Source organism: Salarias fasciatus, chromosome 14 (assembly GCF_902148845.1).
Source record: "Salarias fasciatus chromosome 14, fSalaFa1.1, whole genome shotgun sequence".
Lineage (NCBI taxonomy): Eukaryota > Metazoa > Chordata > Actinopteri > Blenniiformes > Blenniidae > Salarias > Salarias fasciatus.
Window position 1 is genome coordinate 19,334,928 of NC_043758.1, and position 12,775 is coordinate 19,347,702.

Below are 12,775 nucleotides of genomic sequence, written 5' to 3' on the forward strand. Positions count from 1 at the left end.
TATATTTTTTTACATTTCGCATGGGATGGTTTTGAACATACAAATTTGATGTTATCAAATTCACTTTTGTATATATTGTATCGAGACATTAAGGAGAAATAACGTTATCTAAACTTTCTTATTTTATTCGAACATTTTACTTACAGACTAGCAGGTAATTCACGTGAATCCCACGTGCTGCATTTAACGTGCATATTTGTAATCTGGTTGCATAAATTCGGATGTTTGTTGTATTTTCTATAAAGTGCTGACTCTCCCTCTCCTCCTCCTCCTCTGACACCCAGCCGTCTGTCTCCTCTCTGCGGGGTTCACTCACTCCAAGCGCCCCTGCCGTCCGCGCGAGCGGCTCGCATGGCTCCACGAGTCGAAGTATGAGTTCACCGCCGGCGGTACGGTTGCATAATGAGCGGCAGCAACACCCGAGACCTTAACCCCGCTTTAAAACTCCTGCCACCTACACGCTGCGGCGCGAGCCGAAGTGGGCAGCTCGACTTTTGAGGAAGCTGGTTATTTCTCCAAACGTTTGGAGGCAGCAGCAGCAGCGGCGGCGGAGTGTGCGGGACCACGACGTGACGCGGTAGTGGGACTGGCTTTCCTCCGCTCTGCCTGCATTCATAAACGGATATGATAAACCAGCGCTGAATGCACCGGAGCCGCGACGACAGTCAGCCCTGACCATGGCGGAAGAGGACGACGCTAGGGTTCGGATTTTACAGAGCCTGCGGGGGAAAATATGTAAGTCTCAAACCGCGGGGAGGAGGGGGAGAGAGGTCGGTAGAGACGGGAAGCCGGAGGGGCGCGGCGTGCTACCAGCAGGCAGGCAGGCAGGCAGGCAGCCCATCCGCAGCCTGGTACTTCACGTTAGGTTAGCCTAGCATGCTAGCAGAGGCTACCAGCCCGCCGTGGGTGATTTCATTCATCCCGCCCTCGCCTCGCCTCCCCCGGGTCGGCTCTCTGAGCTCTCCGGGTGTTTTTTTTTTTTTTTCTTCTGCCCGTTGGAGGTGTTAGCTAGCCCGAGCTGTGAGCTTCGCTAACGCTGGTGCCACAGCAGGCTAACCTCCATCACCACTAAAAGCTAACCCGTCCAGCCACTCACTGCAACCACAGTGCAGGCAGGTAACTTGTTACACGGTAATAACACTACAACCAACAAGTCAGACCGCATAAAACACCCTCAAACCGTAGCCCGGCGTCCACCCACACTGTAGACTTCTTATCAGAGACTAAACCTTCAACGTCGGCTCCAGTTCACCCATCATTTTCTGCAGATAGTGTTTAGAGTGTGTTCTGGGTTGATTTTGTTGAGGATTATGCCATTATTTATTGCTATATTACCAATATAGCAGAAACAGGCTGATAGCCAACGATCATGCTTCGAAATGAGTGGGTTTTTTTTAAAGTGTTTTCTTTCCTGGCAGTCGGTGTACTGCTGGGTTGGGATACATGCCAGGTGTCCCTGCACCTGTTTGAATTTGCACTTTTTCCTCTTCAGAAGTTAAAGCCACTGCTGGCATTTCAACGTTTTCTCCCCAGAAAGTGTCTTCATTCAGAAATAACAGAGCCTCGTTCAGTGACCTTTTTTTCTTCACACATGCTTTGACTAAATCCACTGATTCATGATAACATTTTTTTATTCAATGTCTTTATTTTCTTCCCCGTTTGTATCCAAAATAAGTCTTGTGTGGCAAAGTGGAGCAGTGGACAGCAGTGCTGTCTAACAGGATAACATTTGCATGGTTCTCAGTGGGTTTTGAATGTTCTCTCCCACACTGTGGGTTTTATTCAGTTACTGCAGCACAATCCAGTGACCCGTATCTCAGGTGAATTGGTACCTCTGAATAGACAAAGTGTGAATGTTTGTCACTCTTTACTCACTCCATGATGGATTTGTGACATGTCCAGGGTGTGCACTGCCTCTTGCCCAACATCAGCTCTGATTATCTCCAGCTCTCCCTACCCTTTTCAGGATAAAGCGGATGGATGCGTCATTGTTGTTTTTACATGTTTGGCATCTCACACTGCGTTATCATTTTTATAGCTTCCATAATGTTGCTTCTGCTGTATGTGCATGAACTCAGGTGAATGTAGGCTAACTAGCACGTAGGGCTTCAGTGCGTGGGCACACAGCAGGAAGACAAATGTCAGTTTCACTACGATGTATTAATGAGAAAACAGTAAGCAGAACAAAATAGAGGAACTTTCATGGCATGTAGCTCACTTTGCAGTCTTACGAAACTCCATTCTTCCTCGTTCACACTCTGTCCTCTTTCCTTTAGCCAACATCAATGGAGGTGATGTTCTGATATTAAAGCAGCTCTTAGTTTGGCTGAGCGATGTCTACATGCACCTTTTCTTCATTTTCTTCTCATTCTAAAAGGCTGCTTGCCAGAATGATGTGGCTGTGTTGAGCTGAGACGAACATTGCTTGACTGTGACCTGTGGGTGATGGTTTCACTCTCGTTGACTTGCTTTTGTTTCAGTGGAAGTATTGGGGTGGAAAAGAGAAGGAAGCTGGACTGGTTGGCCGAAGTACGCCGCGTGTATCTGTGTTTGCATGTATATGTGGTCGTGTGCTCGACTCCCACCAGGTCATCCTCATCCAAACTTAGTGACAGCTTGCGTGTTTCACTGCTCATTACTAAGATTAGCCATTCTCCATTATTAATAGCCTGTTTAAAAAGCTGATCTTACTGGTGGCTTTCACCTAACAAGGTCTCTCGCTGGGTTAAGGATTCCAATCCACAGCTTCAGGACAAACTTAGTCTGCCACTGCCCCTCTAATCCACTGCTCTAAATCTGACTTGCGCTGAAGTTATTGATAGGACTGGGTTCAACCAGCCACTTGCTGCTTTGACAGTGCCGGATCAACCTTTCTGGCCACCATTATTTACATTTTCCTTGTTTTTATTCAACTAAATTGAATTGTATGTACTTTAGACCTGCTGCGATGTTTTGGAAGTGGTTTGTGTTTTCATTTGTGAATCAGCACTGCATTGCCACTGTGGGTTATGCTGAGGAAATCAGTGTTTCGTGTTTCTAACCACACATATGAGCCTGAAGTCTACTTGAGCTACATCCGCTCTGCAGTCTGCCCTGTGACAACTGGCAGGAGCCCGTGTCCTCCACTCAACACGAGGATGTTGCACATCAAAGCATATTTTACAAGCATCCTGAGTGTGTTTCCACTTATGAAAATATTTTGGTCGGGATTTAGTTAAACAAATCTCATAACTATGATTTTACAAGATCTGAATTTTTTAATTTTTTTATTTTTTATGTTTCTAAAGGACTACCAGTGTGTTCAAACTCAACTTGTTTTACTTTGAACAAAACTTAATAACTGCAGAAGGAAAGGACGGTAAACACAGCCATGCACCGTCGATCATTTTAACAGCATGGGTACATTATGTCAACTGGGAGTAGGCCATGTGTTTTTGTAATCAATTTATTTACCATCAGGAAGTTTGACTATTGTTTTGACAACAGTTGCAAGTGTAATAACGTTCTGATTTTGGTTCTGCAGGTGAAGCCAAGAACCTGGGTCCGGTCTCGGGTCCAAATCGACAAAGGGACCTGTGTACGTTTTGCACCATCAGTCTGGATCAGGAGGAGGTGTTTCGCACCAGGGTGTTCGACAAAAGCGTCACGTAAGCAGGAAAAACATTGTTACATGCTTGGAGGAAATTTTCGTCATGATTACGTTTGCAAACCACATTTTTAATCCCTCTGATTAGATTTGCACTTTGAGCAGCTGCTACTCCAAGTGAACTATAAAACTTTGAAACGTCACCTTTTAATTATGTTCATAAATATTACATAAACGTGCATACCTTTTTTTTTATCAAGAGTGTGATTGAATATTTTATACGTTAAGTCAGTTCCTTAATGTAACATGTCGTGGTAAAAGTCTGGCCTCAGTTACATACTGCTGTCACATTTCTGAAGTACCGTATGAGAAGGGGATTTTTGTTCCGGATATTGATCGTAAAGATTGGGAAAAAAAAAGAGAGAAAAAAAAACTGTTCTGAAAATTTTGTCAAGAATTATGACTGATGTAATTTGGTCGTATCCTGTTTCCTTTGACAAGATGTAGGAATGCATCTTTAATCCCAGAAAAAATATAATCGTGCCAGAAAACAGAAAGAGAGGCCTTGAGTCCATTTATTAATCGTTATGAGCTATTTCATGTTTTCACATGGCCACACTGTTTTTCCAAGCTTATTGAATTATCTCCAAATGAGAAAATTTAATTATCCTAATTACATGAGGAACATTTAGTTAAATTGTCAGATTAATGTGGTTTATGGTACTCTTGAGCCCACATCCAGCTTTTCCCAGAATCATCTCTAAAACTGAGGATGGAGTTTTTTAGCTTGACCAACTGAGCTTGTTGTGTTTTCTGTATCAATTGAAAGATATTGTGCTTATATAGAGTTCACAGGTTTCCTGATATAATCATGTACAGAATCCAAATTTATTCTCATATAAGTGTTAACACGAGGCAACTTTAGTCCGATCAGCCAAAAATGTGATAAGTTATGGTCCATGTCAGTGAAGCTAATGATGTTGTGCCAGAGTACATGTTCAGTGTGACCATCTGATCATCGGACGGCTGTGACTGGAATATTGAAAGTTGAGTTTATCTTGAGAACGCTTGAAAAGGTGCTCACACTCTTGCGCATTTTTCGAAAATTGTACAGCCACAAAAAAATCGACACAAATGTGGAAGGTCTGATAACAATTATTGTTTTGACAAAAGTGAGCCCACCACAGTACTTCTTGTTAATTCTCTTCCAATCCAATAATCAAAAGTCTCAAAATGTGAAAATGATCAATTGTAACCTGGTGTAAACTATACACTAATATGTTTAAAGCTCGTGTCCGGAGTTTCCGTTCGTTTCCAACGTATGTATCATTTTTCAACAGAGCTTAAATGTGTCAGTCTGGTTCGATACTACAATATAATATTAGCATAAAGCAATATAAAAATGTATTTATGAGCCCCGCCTTCGTCTCATAGACCCCCATGGTATCCAAAAAAGCGCCGGTCAGCATCAGCCAATAGAATGCGAGCTTCCGCATTCTCGTGCTGTCAGTCAACATGTGCGCGCAGCCAGAGAGCACGCGCACTCGCCCAGGCAGAGGAGAGTTAGCAACACAGCAGCCGCCCCGCTTACCTCGGATATATCCATGGTCTGCTGAACATCCACCGTAAACAGCTCAACATGTAGGATGCTGTAGGACTCAGAGGCTCTCATTTTCACCCGACAGATAATTCGCGTGCATGATTAAAGGGGCGTGGCTTGGTCGCTCATGAAAGCAGAGGGAGGGCGGAAAAAACCTCTCTCTTTCAAAACTCCGGACACGAGCTTTAAGGGACAAAAAAAAACCTCAACATTTTCTATAAAATTATTTGTTCTGAGTTTGTCCACTCTGAGATGCTCTGTTTGAGCAAAATTCACGTTTTCAACACAACACTGAGACTCAGAACTGAACAGCAGGCAGCAAACCACACTTGTGGCTGAGAGCTCAGCGATGCTGCCGTGAAAGCAGGCTGTCTTATTGCACTTCACCCACTTCAGGTTCTCCTTTTCAAATTTTCAGGATGTCGTCATGTTTTTGTTGTTGCTGTATTCACCCCTGGTTTAGGATATTCAATAAAAAAGTATCAGTTGAGAGACCCTCAGGTATTTATCTGCTCATCAGTGCAGTACATTGAGAGGAAGGTTTTTCCACGAGGATGAAACTTGCTGAGTGTTTCAGCATCAGTAGTTTTATCATTTGAAGTCGCGGCACACCTCATTGGGAGCAGGTAATGTTTTCTATACAAGAAATCCCAAACATCATTGTGTTTACATGTTCGCAGAGGTCTCGGGTTTGCTGTGTTATTTTCTCCTATCAAGCAGTGATTTATTTGCTTGGCTCCAGATGTGGAGGGTAAAGTCCATTTAGTCAGGTTAAAATGTCATCACACGTTTAGCTGCTCTTGCTTAGCAACTGTTTATGATCAATCAAGAAATGCTCCTCAGGCTCTGTGTCCACATGAATGACACATGTTTGACTTTTTTCAATGATCACATTTTAAATGCTTCAAATCTCATGATTACTATTATTTGATTACTCCTAATGATTGTCTTTTTATAGTCATGGAAACAAGCTCAGTGGCAAAAAAACAAGAAAAGAAAAAGTTTTTGTGTTTCCGTGTTAAGTTGTTAGACTCTTGTGCTGTGAAGTTTGACCCAGAAGATGCTTATTCTTGATGTAGCTTCTTACTCAGATCAAATCCAGACTGAAGCATGGACTGTGGTGCTTTGGACCATAATGTTTGGCTGCTGTTATTTTAATGCAGCTCTGAGTTTGTTTTGAGGTTGGAAAACAAAACAATGCTAAAAGAGAGAAGAATATCCTGTCGATTAAAATCTCTCATGTGGAAACGGTTATCCAAAAATTCTGAGCCCTGACACCAGTCATCCGGTTTTAAAGAGGTGCAGGAGATCAGGAAACCTTTTTAGGTTTTCATCTACACGATCAGCAGCTCGCTGTAAAGAGAGGCCTGTTTCCTTTAGGTAATTCACGATCGCTCTCTCCTCTTGATTTCGGTGCTGTTCAAAAGGATTTCACTGTTTCTGAGGAAGTGTGTCCTCCCACACTCTCTCCTGTTTTTCTCTCTGTGTCACTCTCAACTACCTTCGCCACTGTTTAACACATCTTAATAATCACTCAGCTTTGGCCCGCTGTTTATGTGATGGTGCTTGACTCATGCCTGTTGTATGTGCTCCTGTCTCTAATTGTTTAAAGGCTGTTGGGAAGCTCTAATTGCGGCTAATCCCTCCGACAAAATAGGCATGTTCAAACAGCTGTGGTCAAGTGGCTCTGGAGAGCGATTTTCACATTATTTAGACGCCAGAACGACAGCGTGGGAAACGGGGACCGTCGTGGGTGTATATTTGACAGTGCACAGAACAAGTGGGGGTGGGTTACAAGTGCGTAGTTTCATGTAACGTCGAGGAGTGTGTGTGTGGGAGTATACTGGATGTGTTGGACGAGCTGTGAGGACATTTCGGGCGAGATATTTCACCATTCAAGATGCACGAACTGTAGATGGAAGCAGGATGTAAGATGTGACGAGGTGATAAGGTCCCTCATTGCCTCGACTGAAGATTCAGGGACTACTGTAAATCCAGTAGGTTAGATTTTGTTTTTTTTCAAAATGTAATTTGATTTCAGGCTAATTATAATCTCCTGTCCCGAGCTGGTTCATAAAATCTGCATTTGAAAAACAAGAGAAGGGTTATGCAGATCATACATTAACAGACTAAAAACAAATTGGCTAACCCAAACACACAAGAAATACACAAACACACCTCAGTTGCCTCCTCGTCACATACAGCGTGTTTCCTCAGCCTTCTCCTCATACAGTTCTCCTGCCTTTCTGGTTTCAATTTGAGCTATTGTCAATTTGTTGAAACAGCATCAAATACGAGTATATACAAAAGGAGCGTGCCCAGCGTCCTTCACATACCTTCACTTTAGAAAAGGAAAATAAAAAAACATGTGACTTCAGACTTTGTAAGCCTAACTGGACTTTTGAATCTAAATGACAGGAAGTGCATTTCACCTGAACTTGTGAACTGTTTATCGGTGCAGTTCAGGCTGCCTGGGACAGGTGGTCCAACTGCAGGCGGCGCGTTCACCAAGGTAGTGCTTAGCCCGCAAGCGGCCGTGTCAGATCAAGCTGTCTGGCTCGCGGTCTCAGCCTTGTGGTCGTCCTGTTGGCAGCACGAAGTGGCGCAGATGCCCGGGCCTGGTGTGTTTGTGCCAGCTCCCACCGGGCAGACAGTCCTGCGCCCAACAGGAGACCTGTCGCCACTCTGCAGCGCCGCTGGCACGCCTCGATGTTGTAACTGGAGTTTGCATGTTCCGCCTGAGTCTGCATAGCTTCCTTTTAGGTTTGTCCCAATTGGTTAACACATGCAGGTTGCAGGGCCGGAAAAGAAAGAAAGAAAAATGTGTTTATTCAACCTTCAAACAAGCAGAAGCCCCCAATTTCAGCAGAACTAAACATCTCCCTCAAACCTCAGTGGGTCGGATTGGCACCCCGTGTCGTTCACCTTCTGCTCAGGCAGATAATTCCCTCGTAAATGAGCAAATCCTGCTTTAATGACTGTTGATTGTGTTGCAAGATTACATGGGAAAGATGACAAATACATTTTTTAATGGTAACTTTCCTTTCATTATAGCACCAGGGCCCAAGATCCTGAAATGGTGTTACAATGTGGGAAACTTTTTAAGATCAAGCAGTAAACCTAGAGCACAATCCTTTTTTTCTGTTTCTTCTTCTATGTTTTACTAAAAATTCATTATCCACATCAATTATCAATAGTTGGTTTTCGTACATCAACTGAAGTTGACTTTAGGATCAAAGTTTTAAATATTTTAATCGTTATTTTTTAGGCACTTGTACTGTTTTGTGTGATTTCAGTGATATTGCCAGTGGACATATATATTTATATATTATACAGTAGTATATATTATGGTGCATTTCTCTCTTTCTTACAGAAATGACTTGAAAGTAATAACATTTGTACTTTTATTCTCTTTTATGTCATAATAAGCCTATGGTTTTATTAGGTTAGCATGCAATTTGAATTGAAGTGTGTGTGTGTGTGTGTGTGTGTGTGTGTGTGTGTGTGTGTGTGTGTGTGTGTGTGTGTGTGTGTGTGTGTGTGTGTGTGTGTGTGTGTGTGTGTGTGTGTGTGTGTGTGTGTGTGTGTGTGTGTGTGTGTGTGTGTGTGTGTGTGTGTGTGTGTGTGTGTGTGTGTGTGTGTGTGTGCGCACCAATTACAACATGCCCATCTCATAGTGCTTAAAGAGAAGAAAGCATTGATCACAAACCTGCAGGAAAACACAGAGAGGAGAAAGATGGGTAGACAGTGAAAAATGAATATAGAGAAAGTAAGAAAACATTTTTTTTTTTTTTTAACATAAGGTCCCCTGGCAGCCTAAACCTATAGCAGCTTAACTCAAGTGACCCTGAAGGACCTGAGTCAGACATAACTGTAAGCTCTTTCAAATAGAAAGGATTTAGGCCTGATCTCAGCAGTGAAGACTGTGTTAGCCTCTTCAACTAAAACGGCGAGAGAAGAGACCGACAAGTGAAAGCCCCGCCTTCAAATCCGCTTTAAGCACCTCTGTAAACCTCCCGTCAGCAGCGTTCTGAGATGAAAATGTTTTGATGGCATAATAATATGGGACTAAAGCATTTCAAGATGTGGCGGAGCTTGGTTGTTAAGAGCTTTATATGTTAAAGGAGGAATTCTGAATTCTAGATTTTACAGGAAACCAACGAAGACACTCCAACATCCGAGAAATGTGATCTCTCCTGCTCGTTCATTTTAACACTCTGGCTGTTTTAGAATTACCTGGAAAACCTGATCACAAGTCTATTCTGGAAGAATGGAATATTCAGCATCAGTTTGAGCCGTCTCATTCCTGATTTTAGTTTTATATCTTTGGCACACTGTCCCCCTTTTATTACCATTAACCAGCTACAGTTCCCCACAAGACACTGTCCTGTATTGTTACAGTTAAAAAAAGAAAAAAAAAATCTGGAAACATCGATCCTTTGTTTAAAGTTTTCTGCTTGCAGTTTGCCATAAAGCATACCACCTACTTCAGTCTCTGCTCCTTCCTCATCCAGCCTAACTGTGCGTCTGCTTATTTCACCCTCTGCTCTGGTTTGCAGCCCGTTCTACGGAGAAGATTTCTACTTCGAGATCCCACGCCCGTTTCAGTGTTTATCCTTCTACGTTTATGCCAAGAGCGTTTTTCAAAGGGATTTACCTGTCGGTAAGTCACAGTGGGGAGTTTAGTGGATGTTCTAATCTCAGTCGTCGTCTCTTATTTCTATGTGTTTGACTTTTCAGGCAAAGTATCGATCCGGAAGGACGACCTGTGTAAATACAATGGGAAGGAGGACTGGTTCGGCCTTCAGACGGTAGATCCTAACTCAGAAGTCCAGGTAAATTGTGAATTGGTCTGGAGTTTGCAGATATAAAGCACCATTGCTTTGCAGTAACAAGAGTTATTAGTGTCATAGGTTTACACTTTTTATTGTCAGGATCATCGAATTAGTTTATACAAACTTTATTTATGTTGCTCCTCTAACTGGTGGAGTATCCTGATGGCGTTGATGTAAATTACTTTACATTTTGCCTGCAGCCTGAATCATTAGGTTTTGTTTTTTTTTAACCACATGCTCGTCGTCCTTCCTGAAGCCATTTTTTTTCCATGTAGCTAAAGGTTTAAAGTCAGTTTGTTAGCTTTAGTCTTATCTTGTTAGCATTCTTTTTTTGTAACATTTCAGCTTTCCACTGATCATTTTCTCCGGTGTGCAGCCAGAGTTTCTGTCACATACAGCGCATGCATGTGGGTTGTCCTGTTTAAATGGTGCATTTATTCAATCGGATAGCGTTTCGCGGCCTGGTTGAAACTGCAGCACACTACCACTTCTGTGCTGCTGGAGCTAACGTGTTGACTCTAGCTGCCATTAGCCCACGCCAGACTATTCTGGGTTTGCGCTGCTGCACTGATTCACTCACAAGTAGACACTTTCAACTGCAACATTACATCAGTGAGCCATGGAGGTGTGATTGCATTGCTTCTCTGACTTGGTCTTGGTCTGACTTGGCCAAACTGGGCTTGTACCCTGCATGTAGCAATATTTCACATCCTCATGTACCTTGCTGAGTAGATACAGGAGTCGACAGTGGCACGCCGCTTGAAATCCCTTTTGGACTATTTAATTAGCCAGTAGTAGTGGGATGCAGCTGGTCTGATGAGCGTTAATTTGTTGAAGATATCGTCTCATTTGAAACTGTTAGGTTTCACGTTTGCTTCAAGGCTTATCTCGCATCAGAAAGAACTTGCCATCTTAGCCGAGTGCTGAATTGCAGAGACAGAGTGCAAGTGTGTGGGCGTTTTGTTTAGCTCTCTCACTGCTGCTCACACGCTCGCCCTGTTTGTCTCTCTCTCTCTCTCTCTCTCTCTCTCTCTCTCTCGCTCGCTCTCTCTTTCTCTCCTTGACACTTCCGAAAGCAAGACCGGCAGCCTTCACCACATCCGACCCCGTAAAGATCTTCCTGAGTGATGACAAATTTCACAGCTGTTGTGGCTCTCGTCACACATGCTGCCTCCATTAACCTAAAACACGCTCAAACACGAGGTGAAGTCGGGCCAAAGGTCTCAGAACGATGATATAGAATAACTAGAAGCTGAGAGAGACAAACATGTAACTTACTGCAAATGAAATGAAAGTGTATTTCCATTGTACACTTAAAAAAAAAAAAAAAAAATCCATATTAACTCAGGATCTGACTTGAAACTTTCAACTGATTCACGTGCGAAGTTTCTTCAGTTGAGCTACTTTGTGAAACCTTGGTGTCCCCTCCTCGTTGTTCACAGGGTAAAGTCCACCTGGAGATGCGATTGAATGAAGTGATCACGGAGAACGGCTCCATAGGGCAACATTTACTTGTCCGGTAAGATCCAGGAGCCACTTTTTGTTATTATTTGCACTTAAATTTAAAGGCCAGGAAACTGAGTTGAATCTTCATATTTCACATTTGCCTCACAGTGAGAATATTCTTTGGTGCAATGTTATCAGCATAGGAAAAGGTAACATTACAAAAAGAAACAAGAAATCAAACAATTAGATTCAGCAGCATCCAGAAATGTGTGTCTTCAGGCTTGATGTGCTTTGTCTGATTCATTGTGGAAGCACATCCCCACAGGTCAGTGATCAGGTGAAATGCAGAGTGAGTTTAAACATGAGAAAGGTGTGTTGGTCACAAAGAAACCTCAATTGAAATGCTGAAACATTTCCTCTTCAGAGCGACACTGACCGCAGGCATTGACGTCGTACATGTTTCCATTGTGATTACGGCTCTGCGTTTCACGCACATCGCGTTATAAACTGGACCAAAAATGTATTTTGTGACGTGTGCTAATCAGAACCATCAATTTCTTTGGTTCAGAAACACTTGAGAGAGAGAGCAACCAAACGGAAATGTGTTACGTTATCAAAAATCAGTCATCACTGATAACAGTGTATCAGACTTTAGGTTTCCTTCACCTCGTCACCTTTCTCTTTCCAGTTGTGTTTTTCACATCATCAGAACACACAGCATGTGAAATGCTTTTATAGCTCATACTTTAAGTTTTGATGTTCTAGCTGTCTTGTTTGATTTCAATTTTTATGTCAATTAGTGTATTTGTTCCATATGTAAATGAATGTGTGTGGACTTTTCCTTTAGAATATTTATTTATTTATTTATTTATTTATTTATTTATTTATTTATTTATTTATTTATTTATTTATTTATTTATTTTTGAGTGAAGAACTTTGAGTTATGCATGCATGAGAGACTACATCTGCTGTTTTTCACCCCCCATTCATACTAAGCGAGTGGGTTAGTGAGGAGGAAGTGATGGCATCTGAGCAGGAAGCCTGCACGTCTCGTACTGCAGCCTGTGTGGTTTTTCTGTTGCTGCTGTCATTCACAGAGCCTCAGACTGTTTGTTCAAAGTGTCGGCCCGCTCACTTTAGACTCTTAAATCCACTTGTGATGATTAATGCAAGTTCATCTACCGACGAGATCAAACAAGGTGGGAAAGTTAACGTGCAAGGCGTCGGGTTCATTATTTTGCACACCTCCAGCCGTCCTGTTTCAGTCTGATTGGTCACCAGAGATGATGAGGAGAGAAGACCCGGGCA

At 42.6% G+C, this 12,775-nt stretch overlaps 1 protein-coding gene across 1 annotated transcript in view; it reads left to right on the plus strand.

The window, feature by feature from the left end:
- rasa2 (RAS p21 protein activator 2) overlaps positions 1-12,775 on the plus strand; it is a 42,792-nt gene that overhangs the window by 14,822 nt on the left and 15,195 nt on the right. The window contains exons 2-6 of the mRNA XM_030107803.1: positions 554-735; positions 3,524-3,647; positions 9,746-9,849; positions 9,927-10,021; positions 11,464-11,540. Of these exons, the coding sequence (XP_029963663.1) occupies positions 678-735; positions 3,524-3,647; positions 9,746-9,849; positions 9,927-10,021; positions 11,464-11,540 (458 nt within the window). The 5' untranslated portion in view covers positions 554-677. The remainder of the gene's footprint in view (positions 1-553; positions 736-3,523; positions 3,648-9,745; positions 9,850-9,926; positions 10,022-11,463; positions 11,541-12,775) is intronic.